Source organism: Eulemur rufifrons, chromosome 8, assembly GCF_041146395.1.
Source record: "Eulemur rufifrons isolate Redbay chromosome 8, OSU_ERuf_1, whole genome shotgun sequence".
Lineage (NCBI taxonomy): Eukaryota > Metazoa > Chordata > Mammalia > Primates > Lemuridae > Eulemur > Eulemur rufifrons.
Genome location: NC_090990.1, coordinates 53,529,426 through 53,553,387, shown reverse-complemented (window position 1 = coordinate 53,553,387; position 23,962 = coordinate 53,529,426). Strand labels below are relative to the sequence as shown.

At 37.1% G+C, this 23,962-nt stretch overlaps 1 protein-coding gene across 2 annotated transcripts in view; it reads right to left on the bottom strand.

Annotated features, from left to right (window-relative positions):
• Positions 1–23,962, bottom strand: part of LRRC7 (leucine rich repeat containing 7) — a 494,934-nt gene that overhangs the window by 153,171 nt on the left and 317,801 nt on the right. For both annotated transcript variants that reach the window (XM_069478066.1, XM_069478067.1), the window contains exon 7: positions 14,650–14,713. In XM_069478066.1, coding sequence (XP_069334167.1) covers positions 14,650–14,713 — 64 coding nt within the window. The remainder of the gene's footprint in view (positions 1–14,649; positions 14,714–23,962) is intronic.

Here is a 23,962-nt window from a genome sequence, read left to right as displayed (position 1 = left end):
GGTTTGTGGTAGATTGAATAATGCTAACCCAAAGATGTCCACATCCTAATCCCCAGAACATATGAATGTGTTACTTTACATGGTAAAAGAAACTTTACGGGTGTGATTAATTTAAAGATTTTGGGATGGAGAGGTTATCCTGGATTGCCTGAGGGAGCCTGGTGTAATCACAAGGGTCTTTATAAGAGGGAGGCAGGAGGGTTGGAGAAGATAGAAAAGATGTGTCGACAGAGGCAGAGATTAAAGTGACATGAGGAAGAGGCCATGAGCTAAGGAATATGGGGGGGCCTCTAGAAGATGGAAAAAGAGAAGAAAGGGGTTCCCCTCTAGAACCTCCAGAAGGAGTGCCACAGTGAGAGCTGGATTTTAGGACTTCTGAGCTCTGGAACTGTAAGGTAAGAATTTTATATTGTGTTTATCCATTAAATTATCAAGTATATACCTAGACCTGGAATGCTGGATAAAAGTAGGGTACTTTAACTACAATTTCCGTCCTGACTTTCTCTCTGTGGCAATTTCTTTTGTGAGTCGTGCAGTGATAGAATGGTCACAGGCATTTTGGGGAGCTAGCTAAAAGGAAGTTGCATGGGGATATGCTTAATACAGGTGTAGTAGAATATACTTATGACATTTACAATAATTTCTGTATGCACTTATGTTGGCTAGCCATTTGGTTTAGATATGGCTTCCAGAAATCCTCCTACTGCCCACTGTGTCGACTCACCTGGCCATCAGGGGATGAAAGTGCAGAGCCAGAGGACATACTAAGACACAAACATGCCCTTTGGTTCCTGGGACTGGAAGTATGTAGGTAGTGGAGGAAAAACAAGGCTTAAAATGTATGGAGGCATTTTCATTCTATTTAATTTTAGCAATTTTTAAAATTTTGTTTTTATTTCAGCATATTACGGGGGTACAAATGTTTAGGTTCTGTATATTGCCCTTGCCCCACCGGAGTTAGAGCTTCAAGAGTGTCTATCCCTCAGAGGGTGCGCACCACACCCATTAGGTGTGTATACCCCCATCCCCTCCTCCCCCTCCCATCTGCCCGACACCCAATGAATGTTTCTACTCTATGTGCACTTAAGTGTTGGTCAGTTAGTACCAATTTGATGGTGAGTACATGTGGTGCTTGTTTTTCCATTCTTGGGATATTTCACTTAGTAGAATGGGCTCCAGCTCTATTCAGGATAATACAAGAGGTGCTAGTTCACCATTGTTTTTTGTGGCTGAGTAGAACTCTGTGGTATACATATACTATATTTTATTAATTCACTCATGCAATAATGGGCACTTGGGTTGTTTCCACATCTTTGCAATTGTGAATTGTGCTGCTTGCTATAAACATTCTAGTGCAGATGTCTTTTTTATACAATGTCTTTTTTTCCTTTGGGTAGATGCCCAGTAATGGAATTGCTGGATCAAATGGTAGTTCTACTTGTAGCTCTTTGAGGTATCACCGTATTACTTTCCACAGAGGTTGTACTAGTTTGCATAATTTTAGCAATTCTTAGACAGTTATAATTAATTACATTTTTATTTTAATTTACTTTTGCTTGGGAACTTAAAAGAATCTGTTTTTTTTTTCTTTTTTGATAATTGTTTCTTTCCCCCGCTGGTGCATTTATCTATTTATTTATTTAAATTTTTTTTTAATTTCAGAGTATTAGGGGGTACAAATGCTTTTGTTACATAAATTGCCTTTGCACTGCCCGAGTCAGAGCTATAAGTGTGCCCATCCCCCAGACAGCATGCACTGTATCCGTTATAGAAACTGTTTTATTTATACAATGAAAGACTCCAGAGCAATGAAAATCTTTATGCTGCATAAAACGATGTGAGTGAATCTTACAAATGTAATGTTAAGCAAAAGACAGAAACAAAATACTACATACCATAGAATTCCATTTATGTCAAGTTCAAAAACAGGCAAAATCAATGTGTTATATTAAGGATTAGGATGGGGTTACTTTTGTGATCGGAAGAGATCATAAAGGAGTTTTCTGGGGTTATTTTCGTTATTTTATTTCTTGTTCTGGATGTAAATGAACAGATGTGTTCATTCAGAGCTAATTCATCAAACTTCTATGCTATAATTCATATGACTTTCTGTAAGTATGTAATACTGTAATAAAAATATTTATTTATAAAACAAAAAATAATGTATGGAGGCAGAGGTTTTCCCAAATTTGACAACAATCCTAAAATTTTATGAGGCATGTCAGTGAAAAATGGTAAAGCTGAAATAAATATTTTGAAATGATCAGTAAGAAAAACTATGTTAGAGAAAGACTGGATTGTTTTTCTGTTATCTCCATGGAAAATGATATTAGTAAATATTTGTTATAGAAAAGGGTGTCAAAGAGCATGAAAGCAAAATGTAAGGGGAAAAGCTCTATACATGTGTGCTATTATGTTATTTTCCTGGATTTTATGATGTTTACAGCATTTATCAGCTTTTGAAATTATATTTTATTAATTTTTATTTGTAACTTAAAATTTGTAGCTTTTTTCCATTCTGAATAATATTCTCTTTTGTACCCAATTATGTACTCCTAATTTTGTATTATTTTTTGAAAGAGGGTGTTCCTAATTTACAAAGTTCAGATCCCACTAGATATACTGGCTATAAAATTATCCAGAAATCGACTCCTTCTTAGCACCTGCACTGCTACTGCCCTAATCAGGATGCCATAACTTAGAGTATTGCAATAACTTTCTAAGTGGTTTCATTGACTCCACCTAGAACTCCTTTCTCCCATCATAGCAGTCAAAGTGACCCTGGTAATGTAATGTAATTAATGAATGTAACCTAATGCAACATAATTTGATGTGAGTCAAACCAAGGTTCTACTTGTTCAAAACCTTCCAAAGAGCTTCCCATTAAACTCAGAATAAAATCCTGAATCCTTAAAATGTCTTACAGGATTCCCCCCAGTCCTGCAAATTAATGGATCACCTACTAGCCTTTGCTTCTCACTAAGTCTACTGTGTCCCTCCAGTTTTCCTGCTGTCCACATGTCAGCCTTGCTCCCAGCTCAGGTGTTTGTGCTTGCTCTTCTCTCTGCACAGAACAACCTTCCACTCAGATATTTGCCTGCCTCACTCCTTCATCTCCTTCAGGTTTTTACTAAAATGTCACCTTCCGAGTGAAGCTTCACTGCCATCCTTAATTACATCGGTTCTGCCCCATGTCACCTTTTCTTTTCTTTATATTTCTCCATAGCATTTTCACTATCTTTTAGTTTTAGTTTGTTGTGAAATCTGAAAGAAAACAATTTTTATTCTATTAATTCAATTTTAGTCAGATAATACATCTAGATATTACTATTTTGGCCTATAAATGAGGAAGACTCTAGTTTGAATTTAATTACTTTAAAAACAGTTTTTGTTAGTATTTTGGATGATTTACAACCCCTATTTGCAACCCAAGAAAGTTCTCTTGGGTTTACTCCATAATTACAGAATATGCTTATATTTTTTTGAAAAGTCTTGAGTATAAATTTGAACTCTTATTTAATGTAGTTTATTCTGGTTCCATCAAGAAGCTTTTTATTTTCTTTAATTTCTCTGTCAGAAACTATTGACAGAATCACCAAGGCATTTGCCTATATTGAAATATATGTCATTCCCAGAAAATTCCAAAAAGGCAAATGGAACTAATTAATTTCATTCTTCGTGCCCAGTCCTGATATTGTGGCAATAGGAAATGGCAATGAGGGGAAAACTGCTTCCTTGGAAAACAGAGGCAAAGATGATTTGTTTTATTGCTAGTAAAGAGAAAGTTCAAAATCATGAAAAAGAGTTCCTTTATCTGTGTGTATGACAGTGGAGTCTGCTTATTAAAGCCATAGTCCAACAGATGTTGCACCGATAAAAGTGGAGACTCCAAATCGATCCTTCTTTGAGAGAAATATCTCCATAATCATTTTCAGTCAGAAAATGCATTTTAATTGAGTGATTCATCAAGGATTCCTTTCAGATTTCAGTCAGTGGGAGTACAGATTTATTTATTTATTTATGTACATATGTATGTTTGTGTGTGTGTGTGTGTTTATTGGTTGTAATTCCAAATTTTGTACTTTAAAGTTTCATCAAGAAACCCATTTGGAAGTATGTCTTGAAGTAACTTAGGGAATGGACACGCTTGAATGTTCTGTCTCGGGGGGATGGGGGTGGGGGGAGGGGATGGGTGTATACCTACGTGATGAGTGCGATGCGCACTGTCTGGGGAATGGACACACTTGAAGCTCTGACTCGGGGGGATGGGGGGACATGGGCAATATATATAACCTGAACTTTTGTACCCCCATAATAAGCTGAAATAAATTAAAAAAAAAGATCGATACCTCAAAAAACAGCTAATTACGGAATGATTGCCTTTCAGATGAATGAAAGCATTTTCTCCATCTCTATTATTGTTTAGTTTGAATTCAAAATTTCATTTTTATATAGGCATGATTGTGATGATGAGAATTGACTGTTCACTTTTAAAATCAGATTATTCATTCATTTGTTCATCAACACTTGTCAAGTATCATTGGGGAGCTGGGTACCCTGCTAGGCACAGGGAAGGCTTTCTGGAGAAAATGATGCTAAAATTGAGTGAGCAAAAATAAACATTTTTCATCTATTGTTTTCAGGACCCAGTATTAAGTTTCTGGGTATTAGCCTATTGCCTCTTTCAGCTGCGAGCTAACTCTTCTAACCCCTATTGTGTAATTCTGGGGTTAAACACAATACTTTTCTGACAGGTGGCTCCGTGTTGCACTGGGGAGAGACCAGGAGGCTGGAGGAGAAAGAGGGACTTGCTCTTTCTATTTACTTTTTGCTCCTCTTAGTATCTCATCAGCAACAGTTTTTTGCCCTATAGTAACACTGGACTTCAGTAACAGCAGTTATTTCCAATTTGTAGCTTTTCCATACAACTGGAACCAGCCTCATCACCCTCAGAGATACAGCACCAACTGACGGGTCCCCTCCTTCTAGGGCTAAGTCCCAGCTTCATGTTTTCATAATTCGTTACACCACCCTCTTCTCTTTGTTCCCCACCACAGGCACATTGGCTGCTTCCTAGAGTTATTGACTGTGTGATCATCCAGTGTTCCCTTTTTAGTTTTCTAATAAGCATTCTTTCTATTAAGATTTCTTTGCTAAACAATCAATATAGTTTCCACCCCTGACTGGACCCCGACTGACACAGAAATTGATGTGCCTCCAGTAACTTTAAAAAGAAGTTTCATTTCTCAAATTCCTCTTGATATTATAATAACAACCTCTGGAAATGTCTGTGATATAGATACAATCCACGGCCTTAGTAGTTTTACAAATACAGGAAAATGGAAGAGTTAATAATGAGGATGTTTCCAGTATTTTTCCTAAAAATAGGGTGGCCAGTTATATGATGACAAATTCTATTTAATATTTGGCTTTTATTTATAAGTTTTACTTGAAGAATAAATGACAACATTTGATTAGTAGGTGTGGCACACCTCTTTTGTCATTATTGTCAAAGGAAATTACTGGATATGCAAATATAGTGCTTGTCTCAGGTATACATGCATCTTAGGTAATTAAAAATGGGCACACCTTGCACAAACTCAGGAGGTGAAACCATTAGCTGACATGCTTTTAGTAAAATGAGTTTAATTTAATTTTAATTGATTTCAATTACAAGTTAAACATTAGCATAAGTATTCAACTGTCAAATTTCTATGAAAACACATTAATATTATTTATGTAGCCCAGTCTATACAACTATTGGCATTTATTCTCAATTATCTCTCTCGGAATATCTCCATTTTAAGAATGTTAATTTAATTTATTTCTTTGAAATTTTTGACTATGAAATAAAGTTAGAAAAACCAATAGAAACCAATTCCATTTGAATGTTGAGTTTAGAAATTCTTGCTTATAACCTGTAACTTTACTAAGCATTTAAAATGTGATTTGTAGAGTGCAAAATATTTTTAAAGCTTTTCTATAAAGAAGCATTATAGAATATGTCCTCTAAAATACTCCACGGATGGCTGAATTTATGAAATGCTTCTATAAATACTTCCTGATATACAGTTTCAAATATTAGTTAAAATGATACTACTCACTTCCTAATGAATTCTCTGAACTTTTAAATTCAATACATTTTTGAATTGTGTTTAAAAAATTAAATATTGTTTTTTTCACATGGAATAATTTTTCTCACTCAAATATTTTTTGCTGCTGTTACTTAGGTGTTTTGTTTTTAAAATCCTGTTTTGTCTTTTTTTTTTTTTTTTTTTTTGTTGAGACAAAGTCTCACTTTGTTGCCCAGGCTAGAGTGAGTGCCGTGGCGTCAGCTTAGCTCACAGCAACCTCAGACTCCTCGGCTTAAGCGATCCTACTGCCTCAGCCTCCCGAGTAGCTGGGACTACAGGCATGCGCCACTATGCCCGGCTAATTTTTTCTATATAGATTTTTAGTTGTCCATATAATGTCTTTCTATTTTTAGTAGAGACGGGGTCTCGCTCAGGCTGGTCTCGAACTCCTGACCTTGAGCAATCCACCCGCCTCGGCCTCCCAGAGTGCTAGGATTACAGGCGTGAGCCACCGCGCCCGGCCCTGTTTTGTCTTTAATCCAGAAGTTTAATAGCCTATAATTTAGAAATATCTTTTTTAGTAACTGGCACATTAAATAGTTCAAAAAAGTTGAAAACACTCTCAAAATGATCTCACCAGCATGTCTCCAAATTCTGGAGAATGAATATTGGATAATTTTAGGTAAAGAGGTAAGAAAGATTCTCTTCAAGGATAGTGCCCCTTATCTGATTATTTTTTTCAGAAGACAGGTAAAATAATTATTAATAACAAAAGTAGCTAGTGTTTCTTAAACACTGATGATTTTGTACTCGTATTTAATCTAGCAGGAGAGACAGAACAAATAGATAAAAGACAACATTTGAAGAGGTAGGGCTGATAATTTTCCAAAATTTATGAGTAATATGAACCCACAGATACAGAAAGTACATATGAACAATGTAAACAAATCTCACCCATAAGCATGGATTTTTAAAAATTCCAAGCAGGAGTGAATTGAATACAGTTTATATAGAATGTCTTGATCATGATCAAATCATGATCATATTGTATTTATTCCAGAGATGCAAAGGTGGTTTTGCACTATAAATTCCATATATATAATTCACACTATTAACAGATTAAAGGAGAAAAAAATGTGATCTCAAAAAATGCAAAGAAAGTATTCCATAGAGTTTAGTATTTCTTCATGATAAATTCTCTTAGTAATCTAGAAAAACAGAAAGGTGTGTTCTAAACCTGATAAAGAGTATCTATTGAAAACTAATGGTAAAGAGCATTCATAATGACATTAAATGCATTCCCATTAAAATCAGGAATTGAACAATGATATTTGCTTCATTTCAACATAGTACTAGAGATCCTAGTCACATATAAGGCAAGAGAAAGAACTGAAGTGTTTACAAATTGAGGAGCAAGAAAACAAACTGTGATTATTCACAGACTATTTGATTAGCTATATAGAAATCCCTAAAGAATCTGTGGACAAATTAATCATATTATTAAGAGGGTTTAGCAGATGGCTAGATATAAACAAAAATCAAATGGATTACTGTACACCTGCAACAAACAGTTGGGGATTATAATTTTTGAAGAAGTTTATAACTACATTTATAACTCAACAAAAAAATAAGGTACTTAGGAATAAACTAATCAAAAATGTACAGAACCTTTTTTGAATAAAATCATAAAACAGATATTAAAATGGTAAAATAAATGGAGATGTATGTCACATTTATGCATAAAAAGATTCAATTTATCAAAAGATGTCAATTCTTCATTGTCAATCCAATAAAAAATTGAGTTACAGAGTCAATGCGTTTCTAATCAAATCCCAACATTTTTTTTTCTTTTTTAGAAACTCGATAAACTAATTCTAAAATTTATATATGAAATGTTAATGTCTGGGTGCCTAAGTTGGGGACATTTATCCTATCAGATACCAAAACTTATTGTTTGTGCTAATTAAAACAGTATGGTCCGGTACTCAGAAAATGTCCAATGAAGAAAGTAACTTATTAATGTATAGAAATCATATTTTGTTAGGAAATGACACCCATATTCATGTGGAAAGGAAGTAGATGTTGCTTAGAAAACTGAATATCTGAACAAAAATAATACATCTTACAAAAAATTAAGCCCAAATAGAAATACACTTGATTATGAAAAATGAAACTGTCAATCTTTTAGAAGAAAACATAAAAAATATTTTTTGACTTTGGGGAGGAAAGAACTTCTTAACATGTTGGCGTGAATGTGGAGACACTGCTGGTGGGACTGCAAACTAGTGCAACCTCTGTGGAAAGCATTATGGAGCTACCTTAAACAGATGCAAGTAGACCTACCATTCGATCCAGCAATCCCATTATTGGGCATCTACCCAAAAGAACAAAAGTCATTCTATGAAAAAGACACCTGTACTTGGATATTTATAGCAGCACAATTCACAATTACAAAGATGTGGAAACAACCCAAATGCCCATCAATTCATGAGTGGATTAGTAAAATGTGGTATATGTATACCATGGAGTATTACTCAGTTATAAGAAATAACAGTGATATAGAATCCCTTTTGTTCTCCTGGAGAGAGTTGGAACCCATTCTATTAAGTGAAGTATCTCAAGAATGGAAAAATAAGCACCACATGTACTCACCAGCAAATTGGTTTCCCTGATCATCACCTAAGTGCACATTTGGGAATAATACCAATTGGGTTTTGGACTGAGGTGGGGGGTGGGGGGAGGGGAAGGGTGTATACCTACATGATGAGTGCATTGTGCACTGTCTGGGGAATGGACACACTTGAAGCTCTGACTCGGGGGGATGGATGGGAAATGGGCAATATATATAACCTGAACTTTTTTACCCCCATAATAAGCTGAAATAAAAAAAAATCAAGACATAAAGTGTGCTAGACACAAAAACATTTATTTATTTTATTATATTACAATTAAGAACTTCTACTCATCAAAAGGCACATTGTAGAAAGTAAGACTCTCCACAGACAGGGAGGAGAGATCTGTAGAACCTATGACTAAAAAAGGATTAGTACCTAAGTTGTATAAAAGATCCCTATAAGTCACTAAGAAAAAGACAACCAATAAAAAAAAATGGACAAAAATACATAAACAGGCATTTCACAGGAGAGAAAATACAAACTGTCACAAACATATGAAAAAGATCATCAATCTCATTTGAAATCAGAGATATGAAAATTAAGATTATAATCAGATGCTAGTCTATGGCCATGATACTGGCCAAAACAAGAAGCCTGAGAATATCAAGTGTTGATGAAGATGTGAAGTGTGGTAACTCTTACACATTGTTGCTAAATGAGTACAACAATTTTTTAAAAAAACATTATTTTTAGAGATGAATATATGCATAACTTGTGATAAAGAAATTCCACTTCTACATATATGCCTTAGATAAACTCTTGCACATGTGCACTTACAGGAATGTTCATAGCAACAGTGTAATAAATAACTGGAGATAAATGTCCATGAAGATAAGGAAGGATAAGTAAGTTGTGGTATGGTCACATTTTGAGAAAAAGCAAAGTGCAACAATATAATACTTAGAGATATATACAAATGGGGTAAAATTACAGCAAGGGAACTTTGAACAAATTCAGGATTGTTGCTACCTCTAGGGATAAGACAGAATGTGGGTTTTGGGAAAGAGCATGCAGGTAGCTGCACATGACTGGCAGTGTTTGTTCTAGCTCCTAAGAACATGGTACTGGGTTCGTAGGGTGTGTTTTATTATGCTTTGTAACTTAAACGCATATTACACATATTAATTGATATGTATCTAATTTGATATAATAAAAATCAAGCCTCTTTGGTTTTACTTTTTTTTCCCTTAAATTCAGGTCTTAATTCACTATTTATTTTGTAGCTATTATTTGACAGTCTTTCTAATTCAACTGAATTAGGAAGCTACAAAGAAAGGTTTTAAATTATAATGCCTGTAAGGAATCTAATTATTTGAATTTGATAAGCACGCATTAATATAGAATAGAATGCATGCTATAATTCCAATGTGGTATTAATAGATAGAAATATCTATACAGACACATATAGCCAGTATGTATTATGCCTTATTTACAGTATAATTTCAAATCTCATTTCTTTGACCCACCCTCCCTCTGCTCGAATAGCACAGGACCAGGAAATTGGGCCCTTCCTGAGATCCTCCTCCCTAATTATTCTTTTTAGAAGTTCCCTTGGTGGAGGATGGGAAGGGGCAGAGACAAGGGAATCTCCCACAGAAGGGAGCCCCTGCTCCAATAACCATTGTATCCTTGCCTTCCTCCTCTGTTGCCCCCCATCACTCTGTGGTCCTGGGTGGGTTGCTGCCCATGCTCCTGCCTATTTTGAATTCCTGAACTCTGCATCGCACACAGACCACTTCCCAGTTCCCACTCTGTCAGCCTCCTCTGGGCTGGGCTCTTCTTTCAGGCTTGCAGAAAAGCTTATTTTGCTTCTTAGGACTAAGTCTTCTGATGAAGGTTCCCATAGCAGAGTTGTTGGGGCTCTAAGTGACAGTTTGTTTTATAGAACAGCCCTCTCCTTTCCTGGGCAGGGAGGGGAGAGGAGTGGGAGTGACGGGTGCTTGCTGGAAGTGGGGTCTAGATTGGGGGATGGTCATCAGGGCCTCACTGTGCCTCTGGATCCACTGATCCCCTCATCCTCCAAGCTCTGCTACTCAATCTGCCTCATTTTCCTGAATGTTTCTCACACATGGTGATTTGCTTTTGGGGGCTCCATTATTTCCTCCACCAGTTCAGGACCAACAGGGACTCAATTCACTGGATAGTGAAAAGGTACCTCCCATAGGGCTGTTGGGCCCCATGATAGTCAAGGAATCTGTTTCAGCCCTGCTAACTGTTCCACAACAGTCGGGAGGCTCCTAATTATTCTATGACACTTAGTTCTACTCAGAGTGCACAGAGGTCATTAAGGGTTGATGTTATCCAGCTTCACCCATCAACCTAATAATGTTCCATCTCTGACCTGACCCCAAATCATACTCATTTGACGTAATAAAAAGAAAACAGGGGCCGGGCGCGGTGGCTCACGCCTGTAATCCTAGCACTCTGGGAGGCCGAGGTGGGCGGATCGTTTGAGCTCAGGAGTTCGAGACCAGCCTGAGCAAGAGCGAGACCCCATCTCTACTAAAAATAGAAAGAAATTATATGGACAGCTAAAAATATATATAGAAAAAATTAGCCGGGCATGGTGGTGCATGCCTGTAGTCCCAGCTACTCGGGAGGCTGAGACAGGAGGATCCCTTGAGCTCAGGAGTTTGAGGTTGCTGTGAGCTAGGCTGACGCCACGGCACTCACTCTAGCCTGGGCAACCGAGTGAGACTCTGTCTCAAAAAAAAAAAAAAAAAAAAAAAAAAAGAAAACAGGGATGAGGGGGAAGATATACCAAAAAATATTTATAGTGGTTATATGTACATGGGATGGGATCATATATGACTTTTACTATTGTTTTTATATTTCTTTAGTCTTTCTAAATTTTCTTAAATGAACATTTATTAGTTTTACATTGAGCAAAACAATTCATGAAAGAAATAATTAAAAAAAAAAAAAAAAACTTTAAGACTCTATTATGTTCCCAGAACATTGGCCATTATCTTCGGGTGGTTGCTGCTGTTAGAAACATGAGCTAATTCTCTTTGTTTAAAGTTGTTCATAAGTACAAATGCATCCATAGTAGATATTTCTACTCAGCATCTTTTTGGAATATTTATTACACATTGCTTCTCAGGCAAATGAACTTCTATTTTCACTAGGCTTTGACATGTTAAGTTTTTTTTTTTTTTAAACTTACAGTTACAGACTCTCCACATTGTCTCTTTACCATGTCATACAAAAATAAATCATCCAATGATAACCTCCTAGGTGTCAGTGTCTAGCTACAGAATGGAATTTGATCCTCTCTCCCCCACAAGAGATTGCTTTTAGAGATCTCCAAAAGAGCAAAGTCTTTTATTTTCTCATTAAAAGTTTTTACTGTCAGAGAAACAAGAGCCAGTTCCATACAAATGACTAATAGCAGTCAGACATTTGATTAAAAGTGAATAACATTAGAAATGTGAAGTTCCACAATTATACTCTCCAAATAACTGAGCATTATCAAATAAAGCCTCCTAGGACAAGTGCAAAAAAAAAAAAGTAGAAAAAGAGACTTATTTTGTGCCAAACATGAAATGCTGACATATCAAATAATAAAAACTGTTTCTGCTCAGATGATGATTTCTTAGACACAATAAAGCATACATTAAAATAATTTTAAATTTACTTTCAGTAGATCTATTTTAAAAAAATTAACCTACCCTATTCATGTTTGTTGACCAAAATCTTTACAGTAAAATATTGATTCACAAATATCCAGATGAAAGACTGGCAAAATGATATACCTGACAGAATTGGAATTCACCGAAACATACTGAGTGTTTACTGTTGATTCTCTCACATTAAGGTCTCTCCAGAAGCCTGTGAGATAGACGGGGTTGTTATCTTTATTTTATGGATGAGGAAGCTGAGGTTAGAGAGTGTGCAATAGGTCCCAAGGTACTCAGCTCACCAGAGATGGAGTTGAGTGCAAACCTCAGTCGTCTGAATCCACTGTCCATGTTCTTTCAACTACTAGGCCAAGCTCCATGTCTTAATAAAAGCATGCGCAGATTCTAGATCCATAACAACTAATTCAGTATAAAAATACCCATGTTTCCATTGGTATTTACCACCCTCACCATCTTGCAATCTGCTTTAGAATAACACTGGATGCATCCAAGGCAGAGTAAACTTGGCAGGCAGGGGAGGGAAGCAGGCAGGGGAGGCTCTGAAGTTTATCTTTACTGGGCTCTTCTCAGTTTGCACATCATGTAGATTCTCAGAGCCAGCAGACTGGCTGTGGAGCCACTACTGGGATTATGGCTGGTGAGAGACCTTCACAACAGAAACTGCAGAGGGTCTGCTCAGACTGGTGCTGGAGGGAGGACACGGTAGAGACTTACGCACTTGTAGCCAGTGAAAGTGGAGTATAGCAATGCCCAAAGAGGAAGGTAGCCAATGTTCCCAGGAAGTTTTGCCTGAGCCCAGAGACCTGACCACAGCTTCAGAATTTAACACAAGAGGCGATATCAGCTGCAGTCAGCAGGCTAGAGGCAGCATGTGCTGCTAGTGCACTTCCAAAAAGCAGCCTAAGGCCAAGGGGGTCCCTTTCACCCAGGTCCTAAAGACATGTAGCCTCCTTTGAACATAATCAGATTCCATCTTAGGGAATGAAATAGGGGAAGGGGAGAGGACACATGACAGAATGAGAGTTTTTATGTAAGAAAGATGAACAAACTTTACTAACACATCTTTTAAGAAAAAAAATAGATGAACAAACCTAAAGGGCTCATCTAACTTCTTAAATCACATTAAACTTTTAATCATAGAAGAATAAAAGTCAGTTTTTACTCTTAATAAACAGTTGATAGAGGCTGGGATAATGATAAGATTAGCCATGGTCAAAGTAAAATAAGTTAATTTTCCTTGTGCATTCAGAATACAGTGTGAGTTAAACCCTGTCACCCCTGTACACTGGCATTTACTGAGAACAACTTTTGCCAGGCCCTGTTCATGTATCATCTTATTTAATTTTCACACAAACCCTGTGTCAGAGAGGAATTATAATTTTAATTTTACAGATTAGGAAAATGAGGTTTAGAGAGGTTAAGCAACTTGCACAAAGTCCACAGAGTAAGAGAGCTTGGACAGGGAAAAACTGATTACTTACTTAAATGTTTTAATCTAAAAATAGTTAAATACACTTTAAATGAATTAGATTTCTGAAAATTAGATTTTTGAAAATTGAAAATATCCAAGTGGAAGATTTCTGAATAAAGAAAACTGCATCTTCTTGTAAGGGAATATTTGTTTCCTGATCTGCATTTGAGATTTTGGTCTTTGGGCAAATTTTAAAGGAAACTAACACCCGAAAGGAGCAAGCAGAATTCTGCCAGTCTTGCTGGCAGTGAGGCAGTAATGTGTGTTCACTAGAAAGACACTTTCAGTACAACTGGAAATAGAATGGCGTTAGTGACTCACTTCTCCTATGCTATGCCACCAAGCAGCCTCCAAGGCAGAAGTTTTCCAGGTATGGACTTTGTAGTTAATCAAGTTTCAGTTTAATTCCTGTTCAGCTGCATAATATTAATAGCTATGCATGTCAGTGTCCACTTTGAGCTCATTTCCATAAAGTTAAAATGGCAACATGTCAAATTAAATGAGATAACATATATAACACACTTAATATGGTGCCTGCCATATAGTTGGTACTCAAAACTGTCAATTTGCAGCTTGCTCAAACTCTTTTTTTTTTCAGTGAACCCTAACGTTATTCAGTTCTCTGGGCTCACTATATAGTCAAACAATCACTTTAACTCCCAGATTTTATTTATTACATTTAACAAATGTAAATGTGCACTTGATTTAATGCCTGGGCTTACAAAGGCAGAGCAAAAAAATAATCTCCTGGAGTGTATTTATCAAGTTTAGAAAAGGCATTTGCTTACCAGCTCACTGAATTCATTATTGCCTAGGTCAAGTCTTTCCAATTGGGCCAGTTTGTGCATTGACCTGTAACAGATGGAGAAAAATATTATTGTGAAGCAGTGCATGACACATTGCTTTGAAAGACATTCCACCCCCGCCCCCCACCAGAATTACCTGATTGAATAGTGCACAAAAATAGGGGTATTCTTTAGCAAGAAGTAAATTTCAAAAACACAGAAATGTATGCAAACTGCCATCTGAAAACCTTTAGTAGCTTATCATTATCTATAACATCAATTTCCAAATGCCAATGAGAGGTTGAAGTACAAGGGTGGCTGCTTAACAAAAACCTGAGAAGATTGTTAAATATCCACACCAAAAGAATGTATAGGGTGGGGCCCCACTATTGATATTTTTAAGAATCACCACAGGTTTGGGAATCAATGGACAAACCCAATTCTTAGAAAACCATTATGAAACTCCACAATATAGCACAATTACATCATCAGTCTTGTCATTTTCTTCTCCCATAAATGAACTTCTGTTAGAGATAAATTGTTGTATTCACTGTCTCCTAAACATACTGACTTGAATGCTGCTACAGCTCTGAAGAATTGCAAAACCTTGGGCAAGAGTTGGTGTCAAAGGTTAGGGGAACCCAAGCACTCTCCATATACAGTCAGCATTTTTTATTATTTAAAAAATTTTTTTTTAATTTCAGCCTGTTATAGGGGTACAAATGTTTAGGTTATGTATATTGCCTTTGCCCCACCTGAGTCAGAGCTTCAGGCGTGTCCATCCCCCAGATGGTGCACACTGCACCCATTAGATGTGTATATACCCATTCCCTCCTCCTCCCTCCCATCTGCCTGGCACCCGATGAACGTTATTATTATACGTGCACATTTTTCTAAGTCCTCTCAAGTGAATATACAACATAAGAAAAGAGAGTGTTTTTCGGAAAGATGTTTTGTCTCCCCACTAACCGGAATGCTGTCCTTAAGTCCTGCCTATACAGAAAAGAAGCAGCACTGACTCAAATCTTAAAAATTTTACTTTTATCATCTTTAAAATGGATATAAAATCATCTCATGGGGCTTTTATGAACTTTAAATGAAAAACTGCTGCAGTCCAGACACTATCAAGCACTCAGAAATGCAAAAAAATATGTGTACTCTTTCTTTACTCAGCAACTATTATTAAGAGATGATTATTATGTGCTAATCTGGGGTACAGCAATGAACAAAGGTAAGAATTCCTGCCCCAAAAGGACTTTGCATCCAGTGGGGAGAGAATGACAGTAAACAAAATATTTAAGTAAAATAGAATAGTATATTAGAAGGTTCAAATGCTATGGAGAAAACTTAAACAGAGGAGGTAGATAGGGAGAATTCATATACGGATTTCATTTTTAATAGTGACCAGGTAAGGAAGGCCTAAATGAGAAATTGGAGCCATGGCTAAAAGAAATGAAGGAGCATGCCAATACTCCTACAAAGAATAGAGCCCTCCTATAAAGACTTTAAAACAGGTACATTTTGCTTGCTTGAAGACATCCTAGGAGACCAGGATGAGGGAGAAGGAGGAGGCATGAGGAGTTGGTATCATGGGGAGTTGTATAATATGGGGTCTTATGCTCAACGTTGAGGCTTTGGTTTTCATTCTGAGTAAGATGGAGGGTCGCTGAAGGGTTTTGATGGGAGATGTTTTTGAAATAACTTGTTTTAAAAGGATATCTGTGATTGCAGGCTTGTAGCTAGACTGAAAGGGACAGCAGCAGAAGCAGGGAGATCAAATAGGAGACCAATATAATAAGCCACATGAGAGGCAATGATGGCTGGGGCCATCGTGGTGGCTGCAAAGGTGCTGAGAAGTGACTGGGTTCTGGATATAGTTAAGACTAGAGCCAAATGTCTTGTTGATGGAGTGGCCATAGGAAATGAAAGTAGAGTCAAGGGTGACTAGAAGTGTGTCTAGTCTGAACAACTAGAAAGATGAAATTAAAATTGACTGATGGGGAAGATCAGGTTGAACAGGGTTTTGGGGAGATCAGAGGTTCGGTTTTAGAAGAGTTAAGTTGGAAATTTCTATTGTGGAGCCAACTAGTGATGTCAATCAGGCGGTGTATACACAAGTCTGGAGTCAGGGAAGAAGTCCAGGCATAGACTTCTTGTTGAGCATGATGGCATGTGAAGTCTTGAGACTATGAAATCAGCAAGGGAATGAGTATAGATGAGAAGAGAATAGATCTAAGAGGATATGAGGATGAACCAACAAAGAAGGCTGAGAAGTGACTAGGGCCATAGGAGAAAAATCAGAAGAGTGTAATGACCTGGAAGTCAAGTCAGGAAAACATTTCAAGGAGGATGCCATGACAAATTGTGACAAAGCCTGCAGATGGATCTGAGAACTGATCACTTGATTTAACAACAGTGACTGGTGGTGATTTTGAGAAGAACAGTTTTCTAAGTTTTAAGGCTCTGCTAATGCAATTGGTTCTATTCAAATAGTAAGGCTTTACCCATTCATCTCTCAAAATTATTTATTTGATAACATAAATATATTGATTTTCTATTATCTCCCAAGTTTTAGGGTTATCAAGATGAAAGGTGTTGGCCGGGCGCGGTGGCTCACGCCTGTAATCCTAGCACTCTGGGAGGCCGAGGCGGGTGGATCGCTCGAGGTCAGGAGTTCGAGACCAGCCTGAGCAAGAGTGAGACCCCGTCTCTACTAAAAATAGAAAGAAATTATATGGACAACTAAAATATATATATACAAAAAAAAAAATTAGCCGGGCATGGTGGCGCATGCCTGTAGTCCCAGCTACTTGGGAGGCTGAGGCAGTAGGATCGCTTAAGCCCAGAAGTTTGAGGTTGCTGTGAGCTAGGCTGACGCCACGGCACTCACTCTAGCCTGGGCAACAGAGTGAGACTCTGTCTCAAAAAAAAAAAAAAAAAACAAAACAAAAAGATGAAAGGTGTTGTTGCTATTTTTATAAAGTACCTGATAATCTTGAGAGAAATGATTAAGAGAATCAATAATTTCTACCAATTAGGGTAAATGTCATAAGAAATACAGTGCAGGTTGCTGGAGAACACAGAGGAGAGGTACTTTTTCAGCCTTGGGGAGGTGGGAATAGAAAGCAGGAGGCTTTACTGAGGCTTCACTTTGGAGGAGTTGGTCAGTCTACAGAGGCAGGGAGATGGCCACTTCAGGAGGAAATGTCAAGGAGGTGGATTCAAAGAGACCATGGCTCATTCAACCAACCATGGGTTAGTAGGAAGAGTAAGAAATAAGACATAGGAGGGAATAATAAATAATAAGAAAACTAGTAAACAGTAAATAATATGTAGGCAAGGGGCAGATCATTAGGTTATCTTATATGTCAAACCAAGGAGTTTCAGTTTTAGCTTGAAGGCAATTGAAGGCTTTAAGATTTAGGCAGGAAAAAGATACCAGATTTGTATTTTAGAAAGCTCACTTTGGCAGCTTGGAATGGTGTGGGAAATGGGGAGAGATGTCCAAGCAGTGAGTCCAGATAAGACACTTTCCTGAAATTCATGTGAGATATAACTGGGGCCAGAAATAAGGCAATGGCAATATGGATAACATGGTGGCAGGTATGAGAGATGCTTTGGAGAAAGACGTGACTTGGTTAATGAAGATGACTGATTGGATGTGGGATGCGAAGGAAGACAGACATTAAAGATAGTTTCTAGATGGAGTAAAAATGTGGGATTATTGGAATGGAATAAATATAAGGTAAGACAGGTTGAATGTAATGAATTGCATTTTAAAACTATATTGACTTTGGGTGAATGTGAGACACTTATATTAGGAAAAAATGTGTGCGGTAGGGGGCGGGGTGTGTGTGTGTGTCTGGAGCTCAGGTAAAAGTCTTCACTGGAAATAAAGATTTGAGGAATGAAATCTTCTTATCTACCTGAATATGATCTCTCCTTTATAACTCACATACTGTTATCTTTTTTTTCCCCATGATTTACTTGGAATTTATCATATACTTTCTTGAATTATAAGTTTTTTCATATGCCAATGCTTCATTTCTCTACCAAGATATTAAAATATATTTCAAGATGCCCAGAAGGGACCATATGGGACTACCAGTTGCAAAACTTTGGGCAGCATTTTAAGGAGACCATCTGCTTTACCTCTTGCCAAATCTATACCCCTGAATAGATGCTTCTAGGGAAAGAGGAGTGAGTAGTAGCTGGGGCCCATGAAAAGAGAGTTAGATTTTCTTTTCAGCCTGAGAATACTTAGTGGCAGATTCTCTCAAACTTTGCTCTGAAACCATGGGCCCAACGAACAAACAATGAGCACCAAAGCCTTGGGAGCCCAGGTGAAGGACCAAGTAGTTCAATGTGACACAGGAGCAGTAGAGTCACCTGTATTTGATTTGGCCATGTAGTCTGAGGCAACAGGTATGCAGGTGAGAACCTCAATGAGCTGAAGACCAGAGGCTCTTTGACAATTTCCTGCATTCTGTGAACTCTGTGTTTCTCACTGATAATATAAACCTGAGAATAGATTTTTTTTTTTTGACAGTCCTGTGGTTGAGGACCAACACAAAATTAATTTTACTAAATGAAGAAATGAATGGTGTCTTGTACCTGAGTGTCCTAAAGCAAATTTTATTAGTTATAGGATTTATTTTTTTCTAGGCTAAATATAATATTAGTGATCTCTTAAATTATTCCTTATATGATAGGGTTTCCAGACCCTCAAACACACATTATCCAATTTCGACCTACTAAAATTTGTCAATGTTTATTTTCCAAAACTGGGCAGGTCCAAATCCAGCACTCCTGCTTTTGTATTATAAATAAATCTTTACTGGAACACAGCCGTATCCATTTGTTAACATATCTATGGCTGCTTTTGTGCTACAACCACAGAATTTAGTTGAGACAGAGACCATATGGACTGCAGAGCCTAAAATGAGCCAATCCTATCTCTGAGAGCCAAGTGGCACTTAGAATTGAATACTACTCTCTAGATGCTCTCTAGGTGTTGTCTGATCAAGACAATGTATAAGGAAACTATTATCTCTTTCATTTCTATTAGTGTAGTTTAAATTTGATTGTTTCCTTTTGTGCATAGGGGGAAACATAGCCTCTATGCCAACTCTAAGCCTTTTTCTTTTCCCATTCTAGTTTTAGGCTACTGCTTTTAAAACTTTTGGTTCTTAACTTCATATGTAGAAACTATACTTTAAATTTATATTAAATAATACAGCTTCCTACCAATCCTTTAGCATTTCTTTTACTTGTTCTGGATGGGAGGGCGGTGAAGAAAAGCTTTCTCATGGGGTTTTCTGACCTATTTCCTGAAGTGTATTTAAGTTATTTTATATAAAATGCTTTTTGTTCTATTTTAATTTTAACTCATTTTATTTTTATGATTTTAGTTTCCTTCAACTTTTAATTACTATTATTATAGTTTCATTCTATCATTACAGTCTTCCATTTTGAAGTTTAATGCTTTCTTACATTTTATTCCCTTAAAATTATTACATTCTTATTTCTGTTTTTTAAAGATGACATCTAATATGATTGCCTATATTTTACACCTTTAAAATTGACTGTCTTTACTTACCCACAAGACTTTAGACAGTCCATAACACAGCCTACTGCTTTTCTTGTTCACATGCTAGTTGCTAAACTATAATTATTCTGTCAAATTGTCCAAAAAATGTTCCCTTTAAATGAACATATGTAATAAGTTTTTAATTTCATGAGGATACAAACAAGTAAGACTTAGAAAAATAAAATAGAACTCATAATATTTTGATGTTAGTGTTCTTGGTGAACATTCATCAGCTCACTTAAATAGTTTGTGCTTCTTTATGGCAGGCACCCTGTAGGCACTGCAGTTACAAAGATTTCTGAGATGCGGAGTTTTTCAACCTTAGCACTACTGACATTTTGAACTGCTTAATTCTTTGACATCGGGGGCTGTCGTGTGCGTTGCAGGATGTTTAGCACATCCTACACAGCCTCTACTCTGAAGGGCTTGTTTTCTAAATGGGAATGACCTTTAAATGATAAATTACTTCACAGGGTGATAAGTGCCAGGATAAAAATGTGTATAGATTGCCGTAGGAGCTCAGAGGAAGGAGCAGCTAACAGTTCAGTAATTAGTAATAATTTCAAGAAGAGGTGACATTTGAGCTGGGTTTTGGAGAAACTTTGTATATGACTCACATATATTTGCACAAGTAAAAAGAAATAATGAAATACTGAAAGAGTACATATAAATTGAGATACAATCAACTGATTTTACTGAGATTGCAGCTTAAGATAATATTATATATATAATCTTATACATGTAATATTAACATGTGTCCTCAAAGGATGTAAAAGATTTTGGTCCAAGGTGAAGAAACTCTCAAAATTCCCATTAGTGTTTGTTGCAGGAAATCCTATTCCTACCCTCATGGCTGGAAAAGGGGACTTCTGGGATGCAGCGTTTCTCAACCTTGGCACTATTGACATTTAGCATGAGACAACTGTTTGCTGTAAGAGACTATCTCTTGCACTGTGGGGTGTTTAACAGCATCTAAGATCTTGATCCACCAGATATCAGTAGCTCCTTTCACAGCTGTCACAATCAAACTGTCTCCAGCCATGGCCAATGTCCCCTCCGTTTCCTGATTGGTAGGAAGGTGAGCATCTTACCTCCATTTGTCACCTCCTTACTCTACTAGGGGAGTTCCCATGTGGCTTGCCCTTATGCTGTTGAATCTAGCCTGCTTGTGGGATGCATCCATTGGCTCTACTCCTTTTTTGGTAAAGTAAGCACCTGTCTCAGGCCCGTCTGTCTGTCCCCACCCAGAAGTCCATTGGATTGACTTCCCCATACAAATGGCTGGCCTTGGAAACATGATCACCACCATAGGTCAGGGAGCAAATATTAGAACTTGGTCACAAGTTTGGGACACATTCTCCATCAGTAATGCTGACAATTTGATCTTCATCCAACTGAACCAAATATCTTGCTGATTATTTAGATTCATTTGTACATTAACTCAGTTATCTTAAGGAGTAAGTTCTAATAACATTGGTTATATTAAATAATATTTACCAATATATAGTCATATATGTAAAAATTGTCAAATGTGTAAATTTTCTACGATTGTTACTTTTGTCCTTGCTGTTTCTCCTGTCTGTAATGTTCTTCCTGTGAATCTTCTCATAGCTGGCTCCTTTTCCTCATCTCAGCTTGTATGTTAGTCCATCTTCCACCATCCAAAAGAAAGTATCCTCCCTGCCTTCACTTTATATGTTACCCTGTTTTACTTTTTTCGAGACAGAGTCTCACTCTGTTGCCCAGGCTAGAGTGAGTGCCGTGGCGTCAGCCTAGCTCACAGCAACCTCAAACTCCTGAGCTCAAGCGATCCTCCTGTCTCAGCCTCCCGAGTAGCTGGGACTACAGGCATGCGCCACCATGCCCAGCTAATTTTTTCTATATATATTTTTAGCTGTCCATATAATTTCTTTCTATTTTTAGTAGAGGTGGGGTCTCGCTCTTGCTCAGGCTGGTCTCGAACTCCTGAGCTCAAACGATCCGCCCACCTCAGCCTCCCAGAGTGCTAGGATTACAGGCGTGAGCCACCGCGCCCGGCCTACTTTTTTCTTAACACCACTAAAAATATCCTATTTTTATTTGTTTGTTTGCTAATTGTTTTTCTCCCTCTGGTAGATTTAACCTCCATAGAGCAAGTAATTTGCCAGTTTTATTTACAGCATAACTTCTCAGCCAGAGTTTGTTAAATGAAGACATTCACACAGGCATGAATGAATGATTCTTTACCAATAAGATGTTTGAATCCTAGAATATTTACAAAGACAAAGCACCCAATTTCTATCAGTCATCTACAATTAATTAACAGTTGTCAAGGAGGCAGCTACAATTAATTAACAGTTGTCAAGAAGCTATCCTGATAGGCCTGTTTTAATAAATTCTGTAATGAACATACATTAGCTCACTTATTGTGGAATATGCATGTTGGATAAAGGCAGATAAGGCTGAAATTCACCAGTCCCTGGCTGTCTAAATCTTGCATTAGCTTCCTGACATTTCCAATAATAGATTTTTAAACAATTCAAATAATAAGAGAAATATTAGGTAAAATGTTTAGGAAGTGTTTTATTTCTCTGGATATCTGAAGTATAGCAACAAAACTGTATATGAATAGTAGTTGAGACCAGGGACTTTGGATTCAGACTACCTGGGTCCAAATCCCGATTCCACCACTCACTAGCTATTTGACTTTGAACAAGCTAAATAACATCTCTGCACCTCAGTTTTCTCATCTCTAATTTAAGGATGATAATATAAATCCTTATGTCATGGGGTTATTGTTATGATTAAAATAGTTAATATAGGTAAATCACATAAATAGTGCATGGTAAATGCTCTCTTAGCTACTAAAACACTTAGGGAAAGCTTTCAGAGTTTGAAATAACAACATAAAAGACTGTCTAAGCCAGTGTTTTCCTGAAGTTTTCCTAAGGATTTATAGATAGGTGTTGCATGATTTTTTAAAAATTTCAGATGGCCAGTACATTTTGGCAGAGCTTGTTGATAAAAATGTTAGATTTCTTATTGGCAGGACTTCTCAGATAAAATATACAAATGTTCATTGTGATTTTCTAACAGATGGAAATAGTTTAGACTATTTCCTGCTTACGTAACCAAGGAACTTTTTCATTTTTTTCTTTCCTGCAGGACATTTCTTAGACTGGGAGCTCACTTTGCCAGTTTTCCTACAAAAACTTCTTTTTGTAGAAGATGAAACTAAGTTCTTGTACATCTCAGTCCATGAAATCATTGACATACTTAGTCCAGGAAAACACAGGCCTAGGTGTATTTAAATAGGCTACTGTAAGTATTTAAATTTGATGAGCTCCTCCTCATATGTCTGCTTGAAACTCTGATCTGTTAGGCTCTGCACCTTGGCTCTCAATAGTCACTTAAGGCCCTCCTTGTGTTTATGATTGTTTTGGACATAGTTTTCTGGCTCAGTTGTCACATTCTTCCTAAAAGCCCCGTGGTTTTGCCATTTGGCCCTACACTCTGCAACCTCCGCAAAGAGAAACACTCCATGCTTACTAGAGGGGAATTGGTGACTTGCTCAATATCACACAGAAAATTAGTGACAGCACTATATAGGATCTTCATCTCTTTTTCCAGAATGGCAAGCCATTTGAATAAAGTATATGCTCTACAGTTCACTATATTCCATGCCAAGAGTCAGCACAATTTTTGCATAATCAGCTGGATAAGAAATGTTTCAGGCTCTGTGGTCCA